The 15,343-nt window shown below is 50.8% G+C and overlaps 6 protein-coding genes and 1 further gene across 6 annotated transcripts; 5 read left to right on the forward strand and 2 right to left on the reverse strand.

Moving 5' to 3' along the window:
• Nucleotides 1-1,443: 1,443 nt before the first annotated feature.
• Nucleotides 1,444-2,747, forward strand: HER10_EVM0008836.
• Nucleotides 2,748-3,624: 877 nt separating this feature from the next.
• HER10_EVM0010493 (uncharacterized protein) lies at nt 3,625-4,548 on the reverse strand (the record flags this gene model as incomplete). Its single annotated transcript, XM_035479950.1, has 1 exon — nt 3,625-4,548. One exon carries the CDS (start codon nt 4,546-4,548, stop codon nt 3,625-3,627), a length of 924 nt encoding a protein of 307 aa, XP_035336486.1.
• A 338-nt stretch (nt 4,549-4,886) lies between these two features.
• On the forward strand, nt 4,887-6,132 carry HER10_EVM0012873 (uncharacterized protein). Its single transcript, XM_035482253.1, has 3 exons — nt 4,887-5,314; nt 5,377-5,770; nt 5,834-6,132. Exons 1-3 carry the CDS (start codon nt 4,978-4,980, stop codon nt 6,075-6,077), a joined length of 975 nt encoding a protein of 324 aa, XP_035336706.1. The 5' UTR covers nt 4,887-4,977; the 3' UTR covers nt 6,078-6,132.
• Nucleotides 6,133-6,303: 171 nt separating this feature from the next.
• On the reverse strand, nt 6,304-8,116 carry HER10_EVM0008927 (maltose permease MAL31; the record flags this gene model as incomplete). The annotated part of the gene is made up of 4 exons (XM_035478432.1): nt 6,304-7,267; nt 7,327-7,519; nt 7,556-7,722; nt 7,782-8,116. 4 exons carry the CDS (start codon nt 8,114-8,116, stop codon nt 6,304-6,306), a joined length of 1,659 nt encoding a protein of 552 aa, XP_035336340.1.
• Nucleotides 8,117-8,923: 807 nt separating this feature from the next.
• Nucleotides 8,924-10,439, forward strand: HER10_EVM0002401 (uncharacterized protein; the record flags this gene model as incomplete). Its single annotated transcript, XM_035472114.1, has 2 exons — nt 8,924-9,247; nt 9,306-10,439. The coding sequence occupies 2 exons, from the start codon at nt 8,924-8,926 to the stop codon at nt 10,437-10,439; spliced, it is 1,458 nt and encodes a 485-aa protein (XP_035335741.1).
• Nucleotides 10,440-10,942: 503 nt separating this feature from the next.
• Nucleotides 10,943-12,137, forward strand: HER10_EVM0005374 (retinol dehydrogenase). Its single transcript, XM_035474995.1, has one exon. It carries the CDS (start codon nt 11,054-11,056, stop codon nt 11,966-11,968), a length of 915 nt encoding a protein of 304 aa, XP_035336025.1. The 5' UTR covers nt 10,943-11,053; the 3' UTR covers nt 11,969-12,137.
• An 834-nt stretch (nt 12,138-12,971) lies between these two features.
• On the forward strand, nt 12,972-14,859 carry HER10_EVM0011444 (uncharacterized protein; the record flags this gene model as incomplete). The annotated part of the gene is made up of 4 exons (XM_035480877.1): nt 12,972-13,164; nt 13,226-13,423; nt 13,481-14,230; nt 14,285-14,859. The coding sequence occupies 4 exons, from the start codon at nt 12,972-12,974 to the stop codon at nt 14,857-14,859; spliced, it is 1,716 nt and encodes a 571-aa protein (XP_035336580.1).
• Between the last annotated feature and the right edge of the window lie 484 nt (nt 14,860-15,343).

The following is a 15,343-nucleotide window of genomic DNA, read 5'->3' on the forward strand; positions in this document are numbered from 1 at the left end:
AGACATCAAAGGTGTTGAGCGCTCTTGAAGTTTCATTGTTGTCAGTGTAGAAGGGAGCGGACACGGACCATCTTCAATCAAAAGCAAAGTCAATTTCGCGTTGGTTCCAACAAGCTTAACTTATTAGGCGAGGGTGTGAATTTCGTGTGACCATAAGATGTTATGACCTGCGTTCTCCTTGCCTTTCTTAAATATTTCTCACGTTAAAGTTGTCTGCCTGCTCTGGCTTGTGAAAGCATCAGCTTCAGCATGATATGACCGCGCCCACAGACTGAGGGGAGTCTAGATTGTCGTTTTAGCTCAAGCTTCGCCAAGTTAATATTTGACAACTTGACTACTTTGGTAAAGTCTAAAAAGCTTCGGCGTGATTTGACATTCCATGAAGGAATTATAGTTCATCCCAACTACCTAGGTATTCAGCGGGCATCTTTATTCGGCGAAGCCATCCACACGCCCGGATAGGAACCGGTGCGGGAGGTCACCAGGGGGCATTGAGACATCGTTGAGCGGCATCGTTTATGGAAGGTTATCTTTGTGTAACCTGACAAAGATCACCAGCTAGCGTGCGTTTCGAAACAAATCCTCCGGCTACCTAGAACAAGACGCGAGATCTTCTCAGTGGGAGGCTACTGGGTGTTTTTTGGCCGCTTTGATACTAGTTCCAACTATCGCCGGACGCTAAGCATAGCTCTCACTGCCTCATGGTATCCGTCAAGTTATCAAGCTTCCATTGAGGCCAAAGAGAAAGCTGTCGGCTACATTCTTAGCACTTTTCTAGGTCTTGGCAAATAGTCGCAGACACGTGGGTTCACAACATGGCATTCAGGGTTTTGCCATCGTTCCTGTTCGATGAGGAGTTGTGGCGGCGGGAAGCAAAAGTACGTCTTTGTGTAACGCCGGAAAAAGCTAGCTTTTCTGTTATACCAGGAACGAAGCCAGACGGTGACTCCAGCCTCTAAGATCCAAATGGCAACGTTCACCCGGAAGTCTTTCAACCCAACTTCGCTTCTGACCACAAGGCTATTATTCCTCCCGGCGCTAGATTTGCATGATGGCTATGAGAGCTGAATTGACGGCTTTCTTGGCAGCGGACCATCTCGTATGTTACACAAAGGAACTCTGCAACTCCAGACTCCCGGGCAAACTTGATGAGAATGACATCGTCGTCGATATAAATCAGTCGATTGATCTCGTCAACCATATCAAATCAACCACCTCATCATCCTCCTGTCTCTTCTTCTACTCACAATCATGCAGCCTCATACCTCTATCCCAAGCTTGTTCCTGGTGCTGACTGCCTGCGCCAATGCAGCTTCTATCGCAAGGCGGGACGTTAGAGCTTCCTCAACTCTACAGACCGGTTGGTCTTACTCAGGCTGTTATACCGATAACAACCATGGCATCCGGCAGCTATCACGGGACGGATACAGAGATTACAGCGCCATGACCGAAGAGTCATGTATAGCATTTTGCAGCAGCAAGGGCTACCCCGTTGCGGGAGTCGAATATTCTAGCGAGGTAAGCAACGCCACCTTGTCCTCCTCCATCGCATACATACTCACCCATCCTTTTCAGTGTTACTGTGACTACCAATTGGCTTCAACTTCGCAGAAGAAGCCCGAAGCTGACTGCAACATGCCATGTAGTGGCGACAGCTTGGAAGCCTGCGGCGGCAGCGACAGACTTTCGGTTTTCACAAACGGCGTCGCTGCCCCCGTGATCAACCCTGGGCCTCCCGGTTGGTCTTCCCTCGGCTGCCAGAACGATCCCGGCCCAAGGCTTCTTTCCTACCGAACCGGTGTCGTAGCCGGAGACTCCAAGATGTCCGTGTTGCAGTGCACCAACGCATGTCAGGCTGCTGGCTACTCGCTCGCCGGTGTGGAGTACTCGTCCGAGTGCTATTGCGACAACCAGCTCCGCAACACAGGTTCCTCGGGTTTCGATGGCTGCAACATGCTCTGTTCTGGAAACAGCTCCGAGTACTGCGGCGGTCCCAATCGTATCAACGTCTACCAGGCATCCGCTAAGCCAAAGGGCCCCAGTGTCTTACCATCTGGCTGGGCCGACAAGGGATGTCTGAAGGACAATGTACTTGGCCGAGCTCTCACGGTCAATGTTGGTGTCGTTGGTGGCGCCCAGAACATGTCTGTTGGTGATTGTGTTTCGGCTTGCTCTGCTTTTGGTTATCCTATTGCCGGTGTCGAGTACTCGCAGGAATGCTGGTGTGATAGCCAGATCAGAAACGGGGGGGTGGCGGCATCGGAGGGTTGCGATATGCCTTGCAAGGGGAACACGGCAGAGTTCTGTGGCGGAAGCAATCGTCTCAACATCTACGCTTCGGGTTCTCTAACCTTGCCAGTTAGCTCCACGTCCTCTTCAACCTCTTCGACAACCTCGACAACCTCGACAAGTTCTACCTCATCATCTTTCTCAACCACCACGAGCTCCTCCACCAGCTCAAAGTCTACGACAAGCTCCACTGCATCATCTACCTCGTCCTCTACCTCTTCAGCATCTTCGTTCACCTCGACTTCTTCCTCGAGCTCTTCAACAACCTCAAAGTCATCGACAAGCTCCACATCATCTCCAACTTCTTCCTCCACCCCATCTAGCACTACGAGCACTACGAGCAGCTCTTCCACGAAGACTTCCACGATTACCACCACGAGCTCTTCGAGTACTACTGCCGCCATTTCGTCATCTTCCAAGACATCATCGTCCTCATCCACTTCAACTACTTCGGCTAATGCATGCCGCGCAACCATCAGTGAGTGTTTTCGATCGTCAGTTCCGTCGGCCGAGAGTAATCTGACAATTTTATAGACAGCGGTTATGTCCAGAACGGCGGCTTCGATAGCGGCTTTGACAGCTGGAACTTTGCACTTTACCAACCCAGCGATCCTGTTACATCAGCGGTCATTTCAGACAACCATCAGACTTCAGGTTGCTCAGCTCTGTAAGTCACGAAACTCTCTGTGCCAGCAGTAGATGCCATAATCAAGCGAGTACCTAGCTAATATAATCACAAAGCGCTTTCTACCCGTCCGGAACCTCAAACCGCCAGGCTTACATCTATCAATCCATCACCGGCCTGCCCGTTCGAGCCGCTAGGACCGTAACGTTCTATGCAGGCCGTCTTGATTCTGCGACAAAACAGGACAATGCGAAGGTCTACGTTGCTTGGGGCGATACCGTTATGGGTCCGTCAATTGTTTGCGGCAGTTCTAGCTACCCGTGCTTGACGGCCTACAGCAACGCGGGTGGTTACAGACAATACAGGTTCACCTTCACTCCCACCGCAGCCAGCGGTACTCTTTCCATAGGTTTTACCTGGGATGCCGGGTCAAACGCTGCTCCTGTCATTATCGATGGCATTATCTTGTCTTGAGGACAGCGTTTGAACGCCGGTGTGTCTTCCTGGGTGATCGAATGATTCCTTTGTTTATATAGAACCAGCATAGCGTAGAATTCGAAGATCTGATCAGTATTTTCCTTCAACTTTCATTCCTTGAATAATCATGATCGTTAATTTCAACTATCTGCTGCCTTTGACGCCAGAAGTATCAAAAGTTCGACTCCCTCAATTGCGCTCAACGTAGGAGAGACATTAATGTAGGAAATTGCTCAGTCAGCCTTCAGTACACGTCTAAGAAACTCTTTTTGTCCAGCGATATTTTTGTCGAACGCGATTCCCCCCTTGTACAAATCAAAGTGGCCACCATCGACCCTCAACGCTTCTCCAAAAGGAGCACGTTTGACGCAGTCCTCCGCGGCACCTAAGGATGCTTCATTGTCCCATGTGGGGAGAACAACCAAGTATGGGCGAGTACTCTTGTGTATGTGTAACAGCGGCCGATTTATCATGATGTTGAGAAGAGACCGCCCAGCGATCACATTAGGCCAGTCTCGTCCATCACCAGGCGACAAGCGATTCCAACCATCATAAGCCTCTTGTGAAGCCATAACAGCCGTGGTGGAACCATCGCTAATGAGGTCGACGTACTTCGGCTCCTTGGTCCCTAGAACACACGTTCCGAGGATATCAGCGGCAGCCGTCGTCGCCAGTCTCAAAGACCGGAGCAGCGGCATCTGCATCACACCAGCCAACCCGTCAACGAGCGGACACTGCGCTATACCGGCTGCCAGCTCGTGATCTTCGGCCATGAGAGCGGTGGTGTGCATGCCGCCAAAGCTACTACCCCACGCAACGATTCGTGATGAGTCGACCCACGTGCTCTGATCCGGCTCCCGAACCCACTTGATGACATCGCGGAAGTCTTGCAGCTCATTGCCAACATCGAGAACGTTCCGCGGGAAGCCTTCGCTCTCGCCAAAGCCTAAGTAGTCAAATGTGACGGCAGTGTAGCCCTCGGCAGTGAAGTGGCTTGCGAAAGGGGCGAGGCCGGCGGCCTTGATGGCGCCGATGCCGTGGCCCATCACAATGACGGGTGCAGGATGTTTCATTCCATCGGGCTTGTATATGGAAATGGCAATCTTTTGGCCATTCCGGCCAGACGTGATGAACCGATCTTCGATAGTGTAGCCCATGCTGATATCGTCTGAGGCTTCGTGAAAGTGGAGGAGTCTCAGGTCCTCAAAAATAGTTCTACGCGAGCTCGCGTTCGATTTTGATCAACGCGAGACTCATCCAAATTTGTCGTGGGTTCTTGCTCAGCGAACCACATGGTCGAATGGCATCTCGGTTTCTAGGCATGCATAAGTGTCGCATGACCATTTGCACGGACTCAATTGAGCCTCGGCTTGTTATGCGGAGGTGTTACATGGTGAGGGAGCTATCCTGAACCTAAGTGGACGTTGCAATTGCGGGGAAGTATCAGACGGAGAGCGGTTATTGCCCGCCGGCTTTGCTGTCCATCCGTCGATCCGAAGAATATAGGGCAGAGGATGTTCGGCGAATAGCATCAGGCGACTGGCCTAAAACCTCTCCTTTGACGCTTTTGGACAGCTTCAGTGACAATGTCTCTCTCGACTGCCCAGTCCACGTTATCTGGAAAGCTTATCGAGCTGTTCCAAAACTTCAAAACGCCAGGCATCCTGAAGTTAGTCTTTCGGCGTGGGTGGCCGAGATTCGTTCTAACCTTGCTACTCGGTATAGCAACCCTTCGAAAGACCAATGATCTCCTGAGTCAAGCGACTCTTAACAACTTCACTCAAGATAACTATGACTGGCGAAGGGAGCTGGTAGTAGTTACCGGTGGATCTGGAGGCCTTGGAGACAAGCTGGTGCGCAAGCTGGCCAAGAATTGCATCAAAGTCATAAGTCTCGATATTGTTCCGCCGAGAACTCCGCTGCGTAAGTCTGGTCTGCGTTCTTGAACTATCTCTCGTGAGTAAATCCGCTAAAGCTGCAGTCAGCGTCGAACGCGTACTTCTACGAAGTGGACATCACATCAAGCAAGTCGATCAAGGAGGTCGCAAGCCAAATCCGCCAAGATCACGGTGACCCTACGGTATTGGTGAACAATGCAGGCGTTATGAAGATAGCCTCGATTCTAGACGAGACCGAGGAACAAATTCGTCACGTTTTTGACGTCAACATCATTGCCAGCTTCCTCCTGATCAAAGAATTCTTACCTTCGATGATCCACAACAACCACGGCCATGTCGTCATAGTCGCAAGTATGGCGAGCTTTGTGACGGGCGTACACAACGTGGACTACTCATGTTCCAAGATGGGCGCTCTGGGACTTCATGAAGGATTGGCTCAGGAGATCAGACATCGGTATAAAGCACCGAGAGTGCGCACAAGGTGAGCAATCAAAAGGATGACAAGCTAGCAAACTGCAAAAGACTAATTTGAGCACATCAATAGTATCATTCATCCGACATACATAAGGACAGCTTTGATCGAAAAGGTGCACAACTCGGGCCCCTTCAAATCAAAGATCCTTGAGCCGGAACCAGTTGTAGATGCCATCTTCAAGCAGATTGTGTCTGGCCGTAGCGGCCATGTTTACTTGCCAGGAGAGTACTCCAGAGCGACGGCAATACGCGCTTGGCCTTATTGGCTTCAGGAAAGTCTCAGAAATGCGCAGAAGGATACATTGTTACATTAGCCCCGAGGAACGGAACTTGAGCTTGTATAAAGACTTCGACGGTTGAATTCGCAAGAACAAATTGTCCCACGATCCATCAGCTTGCCAGTATTTATCGTAAGAAATTGAAACGAATTACTTGAATCAATCGCTAGTTATTTTACTAATAACCCTGCAAGGGTATTCCAGGTATCGAGATGGTATACAGCTGTGGCTGACTGTGAGATATCACGTTTCGTGAGCCAGGTCAATGACTTCCATCTTGTGCAGATGTCTCATTTCGCAACTGTACAGTCGTCTTATATGACTTGAACTTCCTCGCTGGAACGCCCTTTGCAAACATTTCGTCAAGCTCTTCGTAGGAGCGACCGCCAGTCTCAGGCTGGAAGAGCCACAGATATGCGAGGGAAAAGAGACACAAGCCACCGAAGATGAATGCAATCTTGGCGCCGAGGTTGGCCTTGTCCGGATTGAACATGTACGGGATGACGAACTGCCACATAACGTTGATGGAGTTTTGCGATGCATATCCGATGGCGACGGTCTTGGCTCTCAGACGAGAAGTCGACACTTCGGCAAGCAGAGAAAAGGCGGTTGATCCGATGGAGACGTTGTACCACCAGCTGTAGATGAGAATGAACGCGACGGTTCCTTTGATCATAGGCTGGCTGGTGCCCGTTCCCAATCCGCCTGTAATCAAGAGGAAGACCGTGAGAATGGCCAAACCGTAGAACGTAAGGTTTCTTCGGCCGACTTTGTCAATCACAGCGGCGGCCATCAAGTTGCCAACAATCGACAGAACGGGTTGAGCGATCTGAAGCTGGTAGCTCATTGAAGTAGAGTAACCGGCAAGCTGAAGATAGTCTAAAGAGCGAATTGTTAGTACCGTTGCTTTGATGAGAAGTGATGCCTCGAATATAGAGTCACTTGATAAGAAGGCGGGATACTGACAAGTGAAATAGCTGGCAACAAAAGCGATTCCGCTGAAACTCTGAATGCACAGAGGCATGATGCTGATGATGGTTCTCCTCAAGTTTGACTTCTTGAAGCACTCCAGGTAAGTGACACCGTCTGTTTCGGCTTTCACTTCATCCAATGTACGCTCAATAAGAGCGAGTTTCGCCCTGCCCTCATTACCAGAGTGTCCAAGTCTTCCAAGACTCTTAAGGGCTTCGCCCTTCTTCCCCTTGGATACTAGCCACCACGGAGACCTAAGGCAGGTTAGTTAATTCTGGAGATGTATGGTTTGCGCAAAGGATGGGTAACGTACTCAGGCATGAATGGCCAAAGAACTGCTGAAACTCCAGCAAAACCGAATTGGCAGCAGAAAACGGTACGGTAGGCCCAGCGAGACTCGACGGTGCCAGTGTAGTTGATAACAATGAAAGCAACGAGGGGCCCAATTCCGTAGGCAACACCGACTCCGCAAGTAAATATACCGCGGAGAGCTAGCGGTGTAATTTCTCCAATGTAGCTTACCATGATAGTGCCAACAGCACCAACCATGAAACCATTCAGGAGCTTTCCGGCAAAGAAGACTGGATTTGTCGTTGCGATGAACTCAATAGCAACAGCAACAAAGGAGATGATGAGAGCCAGGGCCAGGACTTTCTTTCGGCCAATGTAATCAGCGAGCTCGGCGGAGGCGATCGAAGAAATCACGGCCCTGGAGGATGAAGTTAGTATAACTTGCATAACATCATGATCATAAAGTTTCATACGTACGTGGCAATAGGTGCACCGCTAAAGGCAGACTGCCAGATAGCTGGAAGGACATAGTCTCCGTTAAATTCGTAACCAAAGTCCTTGCGGAATTCGGGAATCCCCACGACCGCACCTGCAGCCTGAACGTCGAAGCTGAGTAGGATGATAGTCCAGCAGGCGTAAACACACCAAGCACATGCCCATGGGTAACGGACAAACGACTTCCAGATGCCCATCTCATGGTCTTCAAAGTCGGCAGCAAGTGCTAGCTGAGAGTCGGCACTGACTTCGAGGTGTTTGGCATCATGTTGGGAGTCAACCTTTTCGGCTGCATAGCCGTCGTCGTAATTCGCCATGACGCAGGATTATTGTCTCATAGATGGTGAGTCAAAGAGCGAAAAGAGAGTGTTGATTCAACCTTGTTCAGAGGCCGGTGCCGGTGTGGGTTACTGTAAACAGAGATGAGGGCAATTGGGGACTTTTAATACATGATTCGAAATCATCAAGCAACCGCACGAAGAGACTTTACCCCAGGATCATGACGAACACAGTTTTCCTGGGGTTTGGGGGCGCTTGTGGAGAAGGGGCCCAACGGCGCGGTTCCTGAAAACCGTTCGACCGACATTTACCATGACAATATCCCCGTGGGGATCGTTTTATGCGGAGGTGGTACTGGGCAAGGTTCATCCAAGAAAACCACATTGCTTGACTTGGGGTTTTAAGGCTCTGAGTTCCTCTTTGGTGCTAGGCCGTCACCCATGAGGGGTTCGCCGGTGGTTCACATTGCCTATTCCGGATGGTCCAAACTGGTTTGAATCAGGTGTCAGTTAGCTTCCCCGTAATTCTTCACACGAATCCTTGGCTCTACCCCTCGGCAAATATCTCACACAAGCCTCTAGCTACCTATTTAGAGGAAGTTGAGCGGTTGAATAGAGCGCGTTTTCCAGCTGACATTGGGCGTTAGAGTTTGGGTTAATAATACCTTAGCTAGCTTCGGTAATCTTATCCGTTCGCAACCTGTTGAGAACGACCTTAAGAGACGACAACATCCAAACATCAGGCTGCGATCGTCTGACCAGGTCGGAGGCCGAGTTCCGAGTTCGACATCAAGTATTACCTCTGGCCCAAGTCCGACTACAGCCGAGCGCCTTTATCCATCCTTCATGGCATCATCAACGACTCGAGGCGCAGCAGCCCTCAATGCATTTCCGTCAAAACCGCGTGTCTTCATTCTGACCGATATTACCAACGAACCTGATGATGCAGAGTCCTTCTGCAGATATCTCACATACTCCAATCAATTTCGCACAGAAGGGGTAGTTGCCGTCACTTCAACATGGCTCAAGAACAAGGTCGCGCCGCAAAATCTCCATGCGATTGTCAATGCATACGAGAAAGTAGTTGATAACCTCAACGCCCATGCCCCCACAGACTCCCCGTACCCGTCGGCGCAGAGCGTGAGAGACCTGATCAAGTCTGGTCCTCCAGTAAGTAATATTCGCCTCCGAAATCGGCATATGGTTTTCTGACAGAGCGATTCCTCAGGTCTATGGTATGGAAGCAGTCGGTGACGATATACCGCTCAGTGAAGGAGGTGAACTTCTTCTCGAGCGATTGACGGCCCCCGTAGAAGACCCTCTCTGGGTTCTCGTCTGGGGCGGCGTCAATGTGCTTGCCCAAGTCCTCAACAAGATCCGAGACCGGCCGGATGCAGCTAAACTGCGACAGAAGCTGCGTGTCTACACGATTTCTGATCAAGACGATTGCGGAGGCTGGATCCGCCAACAGTATCCCGAAATCTTCTACATTTGCTCCATTCACGGCTGGAACCAATACCAAGCTGCCGCTTGGACTGGTATTTCGGCTCCTTGCTCTGGTGATGTGGGTGGTCCCGACGACTCGAAGGTGACTCACGAATGGGTCAAACAAAACGTTCAGATCGGTCCTCTGGGCGCCGCGTACCCAGATTTCGAGTTTATTATTGAGGGGGACACGCCCACGTTCCTTTATCTTATTCAAAATGGTTTAGGCGTTCCAGAAGAGCCTCTGTATGGATCTTGGGGTGGCCGCTATATCCCAGTGAACGTAAGTTCAAAGGGGCTTTCGTCCAGGGGTCATTTCGCAGACGCAATCGACACTGTGACAGGTGTAGATGGCAAGCCGCACAGGTCCAACCAAGCGACCATCTGGAGATGGAGGAATGCTTTCCAGGACGACTTTGCCGCACGCATGCAGTGGACTTTGACGTCCGATTTCAGCAAGGTCAACCATCATCCCGTTGCGGTTGTCAATGGCGATTCCAACTTGACGCCCATTCATATCGAAGCTGATGCCGGAGGCGTGGTGACTTTCGATGCGTCGGAGAGTTACGACCCTGACGGTGACCAACTTAGCTTTAAGTGGTATCAGTACCGCGAGCCAAGCTCATTGCAGACGTATCACGGACTGGAGGTGTCTGACATTGAGATCAAGGCTCTCAACGACGGGGGAAGTAAGGTGGAGGTTAAGATTGCGCCAGCAGAGAAGTCTTGCATTGTGGTCAGAGAAAAGATCCCCCTGGAGCGAGGCCTGCCGCTGCACTTGATACTGGAAGTCACGGACAGCGGCTCGCCTGCTTTGACGAGCTACCGCCGGGTGATAATACAGCCTATCGATAGAGACTTCGCAAGTAGAAAGTAGATAATTGGGATCTGTAGTCTAACCAAATGCAGAAATATCAAATCAAAGGTATTTTGGATAATAAGAGCCTTTGAAGTCTTCAAGTGTGACCTGATGCATCAGCCATAGACGCTCTTCGGAGTAAAGCATGTGTATCTCTGCGGCGGAACTATGGGTTACAAGAGGACCATTTGGTGACCGGAAGGTTGCTGTTACTAGCAACATGTTGAAGTAAAGAGTGAAATCTAGTTAAGTATGTTCGTAATCATCATGTGATTATATACCCACCTATCCGGGTAAGCAAAACCGGAGCCCGATCGGTGTAAGCCCGGCTTACTCCGGCCGGCGACTGTGCCGCAAAGTGCCAAGGTACCGGATCGGGGCCCACATTCTCCGCAAGTCCGCCTACGGTATTCGGGCTCCGCCGGCTTTCAGAAGCTAGGTTTCAGCCAACCCCGCTTGAGTCTAGGCTTAAATTACGTCTTCGCCCTTGCTCCCTCCTGAAAGGCGGCGTCGGGTGAACTATTTCACTAAGGTATCTAAGCATCCTCATTAGCTTAACATTTGGTGGTTCTCTCCCTCTTCGCACTGCTAGACCCCCATCACTGAAATTCACCTATCGAAACATCATCACAATGGTACGCTTCGCCGCTAAGGATATTCCTGACCTCACAGGCAAGATCATCCTCGTTACTGGAGGCAATATCGGCCTCGGCAAGGAAACAATCACCCAGCTCAGCAAGCATAACCCGGCCCACATCTATCTCGGAGCTAGAAATGAGTCCAAAGCTTTGGCCGCAATTGAGGACATCAAGAAGACAGTGCCAGACGCGGCCCCCATCTCGTTCCTGGAGATCGACCTGACGTCATTTGAGAGCGTCAAGCGTGCTGCTAAGGAATTCCAGTCGAAGTCGCAGCTCCTTCACATCCTCATGAACAATGCCGGCATCATGGCCTGGCCGCCCGGTGTAACAAAGGAGGGCTACGAGATCCAGTTCGGTACGAACCACATGGGACATGCTCTTCTCACCAAGCTCCTCCTGCCGACACTGCAGCACACCGCCAAGGTCGGCCCCGATAAGGACGTGCGCATCATCTCCCTCTCCTCGGCGGCCGAGAACTGGGTTCCGAGCAATCTCTACAACTTTGACGACTTCAAGACCGACATGGCCTCCACGGGCACCTGGGCGCGTTACGGCGCGTCCAAGGTGGCAAACATTCATCACTCCAAGGCCCTTGCTAAGCGATACCCTGAGATCCGCTGCATCTCAATCCACCCAGGTGCTGTCAATACGAATCTCGTCAGCGGCCCAATCGCCAGCTACCCTCTCGTGAAGCCAATCGCAGGCATCGTCACCTGGCTTGTGTCGACGCCCGTGTCGAAGGGAGCGCTGAACCAGCTGTGGGCCTCGGTCAGTCCCGATGCCGAGACCGGTGTGTTCTACTGGCCTGTGGGTGTGAAAGGCAAAGACTCTAAGAACGCACTGAACGAAGAGCTCGCAGAGAGTCTGTGGAAATGGACGGAGAAAGAGCTAGAGCCCTATGTTTGAGGTCGTGTCGCCACCAAGGCATGTAAACTCAATTTGAGCAACGCCGTCGCGAGGATTTCTGTAAGATCGTATCCATTCAAGTACCTATGAAACACATAATGTCATTGTAACAACTGGTCGTAATTCGGCTTGTCATTTTTCGAAGAATTTGTTCGTGCTTCAGCCCGCCACTCTGCAAAAGTAAGTAGTGCCCTACTTACCGCTGGAAATGTTGATCACACATGATCGTCTTACAAGCCTACAGCTGATACTAGCAGTGCGAAGACACCGTTCTATCCATAGGACTGGAAGGACATGCCGGAGCGTAACTCAAAGCAGAGCATCGGATCCTAATATGGAATAGGGATGTGAGGCTGTCGGCACTATCGAAGGCCGCAGACGACCCCTGTTGGGCCCCAGTCCCAGAACCACTGGCGCGGTGCTGCTTGTTGGAGTCCAGACCTTCGATAACCCACTTAACGGGGTCCCCAATTGGCTTGATGATCGTCCGGAAACCTCTTGCCCTAGGATTGATTCGTGGACTTGCCGCAGAAATATCCAAATTGGGTTTGCTCAGCTCTGCTAAAGATGGACAAGTTGAGCCTCGGCCGCTCGAATAGGAGCGCAGGTAATCGCCACGCCCACAATCGGTATCTGTCACTAGCACAATCTTGCCGGCGTTTACACACTTTAGCTGCTTCTCGGTCGAATGGTGTCACTGCACTGGTCCACGGCCGAGATCTGATTATCATTGTGGGAACCATCGAATCCCAAATAGGGAACAAGCTGACGTTCAGCTCAACTTCGAGGTCCTAGACCGTGGTCCATCGTCAGCATGGAAGGTGAAAACGGTAATTCGGCGGCGTTTGAGGACTGCGACGCGATCACAAGACATATCTGTAGCTTCTACTCCCTGATCGTACCTCGTCTAGAGAATGAATATAAAATCAAAGGGAAGTCCTCTTACGAGATATATCTAATAAGCTCCTTGTCAATACAGTCCTGGCATCACTTATTCTCAACAATGGCCGATCAGCAAGAGCCCATCTTCACGCCAGCCAGCGGCTATGAGTCGTTTATTTACATTTACAACAAAACCAAAGTCGATTTTGCACTTGACCGATCGAAAGCCATTCTAGGTTCTTGGGCCAAGGGATGCCCTCCAAACACAATCAAAGCCGGAGCTGAAGCCTTGATTCAACTGAACGACAGCTTTGGTATGTAACAAGACTTTATTCTGGCTACAGGCAATGATTGAGAGCTGATAATGCAATGTAGGATTCTCGGGCAGCCAGGGAGAGGTCGTGTACGAGCTGTACCACCCTTCTGATCCTGATAATGCCCTCTCATTCAAAGTAGAGTTCTGTGATCCTTATGGCAGATGGAACGACAACTATCTGCGGACGAAGTCGAGCAATCCCAAGTTGGTATCTTGCCAAGTGCTGGACTACAACCTTACCGGCCACCCCTTTACAGGTATTACTTCAGTCTCCGGGTCCGCGACGTCTCTCTCATTGTTAACAAACTTTTCAGGCCATGTTGAGGTCTACTTGGCCGAGAATTCGGCAAACGAAATGTTTGATGACGCCAACTCATCCGACGAGACCAACAGTGACGTTCACGCAGCCTTCGAAATTGGTTTCAATGGCCCACTTGGCATCAAGATTCGAGACCCAGTTCATGAAGACATTGCCATCGCCGCCTTCATCGCATCCAGGATGCGCTTTCCTAAGGGAACCGAGTACAACAATCTCGACGCCACCCAATGGGAGTACATGCGTGGTCTCCTTTGGAACGATGACCCGCTATGTCTGTTATTCGAAGACTCTAGAGAGAGCAACAGCGAGCTGGCACTGGGTGAAAAGTTTCTAGGAGACTTCTACGCCGGCTCTCCCAGCAGTCTCACACAGAGGAGTCACTTTGGAGACTTGCAATTCTTCCACGCAATGGCCGCCCAGTCGAACGAAGATCCGCACGACACCAAGGCAAACATGCTTTCTTGGTTGGAAATCATCTACAAGCTCGCGATCGGTGTTCAGGATGTGAAGGAGACTGACAGCCTTGCTGGCCGATTCCCGACCCGTTTCTCCAGTTACTCTGATCCCTCTGGAGACGCAAGCCTGAGACAGCTGTTCTTGGGCAGAACGCCTTCTTACCGGAAGGCGAACATCTCCAAGCGCGCCTTTGGGCACTGTCTACACATGGTTCAAGATTCGTACGCGGTAGGGCACACGCTGCGTCGCCTGTCCAACCCAGGAGATCTGGATGGCAGAGATAGCGAAGGTGAGATCCCCACGAGCCATATGCCGATATCTCGCGCTGACTTACCCGTCACAGGCTTCTTCAGGTTCAAGCCCGGCAAGTTTGCCAGACTAGGGCCCATCATCACCTTCCACACCTATTCTGGCCAATCCAAGCGTCATGCGCACTATGATGAGTCCAAGCAACCCCGAAGCCCTAGGGACCTCGACTCCTTTAACCACATCATTGGCGCCCGAGACGCCATCGACAAGTCCATCAAGTTGATCAACTATTATGCGCAAAAGGCAAAGTGGGAGGATGGAGTGCGCGACTTCTTTGCCAACGAAGTGTTTGTGCTGGACTCGAATGCCACACTCAGCAACCCTCAAGTCGATGAGAGGTTCGGATCGCCAGACACGAGCAGTCAGTCGACTTTGGAGGCTGACAGGGCGGCTGATGAAGAGTATCGGATGGGTATGGAGAGGAAAATGGCAATGCTGGAGAGCGGCTTGGCATTTTCTGAGCGTGTGTCTCCTGAGCCCCGGTCCAGGTGCTTGGGTCAACTCTCACACCGATGCACAAACCCAATTTTAATGTTCTTGAAGTTGCTTGTTGCATTCATTGCGATAGCTTGCGCAATGTTCTTGTTCAGGGGGTTCAGGTTGGCTTGAGTCTAATCACTGGGGCTACTAAGCCACTGAGAACCGGGCCCACGAATTTCAAGGTGCAATCAGCAGAACCTATTACTGAGCTATTAAAGACCTAAAGTAGTTTGAGAGGGCTATTTGTCGTTTAGCTTCATGCCATGAGCTTCGCAACGATCTCGTTGGCTACATAACAATACTTAGTGACTAAAGTAAGGTAGATTGATAAACCTATATATTTGGCTTCACGAATCCGAAGTGTGTTTTGAACAACATGATGTCTGTCCATGGCTCCATTCTCATCTACGAACTTCGGGCTTTAGCTCGTTTCAATTATTACGGTGTCTCTATGTCGCGACTCGGCAACAAGTTTGGCATGTTATCATAGTTTTGACGCGATTCAAGACCCATGACCATAATTGTCTACCTTGCCCGCAACAAGGTTCTTTCAACTGGTAGTAATACCTTGCTTCGTCAAAAGAAGTAAACTGCTTAAATTAACTCGGGTTCA

The sequence above is a fragment of the Colletotrichum scovillei genome (genome assembly GCF_011075155.1).
Source record: "Colletotrichum scovillei strain TJNH1 chromosome Unknown Contig00003, whole genome shotgun sequence".
Taxonomy (NCBI): domain Eukaryota; kingdom Fungi; phylum Ascomycota; class Sordariomycetes; order Glomerellales; family Glomerellaceae; genus Colletotrichum; species Colletotrichum scovillei.

What these genes read in the sequence shown, in the direction of transcription:
- HER10_EVM0012873 (XM_035482253.1), top strand. Translation starts at nt 4,978, where the DNA reads ATGTCTCTCTCGACTGCCCAGTCCACGTTATCTGGAAAGCTTATCGAG. An exon ending in TCCGCCGAGAACTCCGCTGC is followed by an intron (nt 5,315 to 5,376) that starts GTAAGTCTGGTC and finishes AGCTGCAGTCAG; the next exon opens with CGTCGAACGCGTACTTCTAC. An exon ending in GCACCGAGAGTGCGCACAAG is followed by an intron (nt 5,771 to 5,833) that starts GTGAGCAATCAA and finishes GCACATCAATAG; the next exon opens with TATCATTCATCCGACATACA.
- HER10_EVM0005374 (XM_035474995.1), top strand. Translation starts at nt 11,054, where the DNA reads ATGGTACGCTTCGCCGCTAAGGATATTCCTGACCTCACAGGCAAGATC.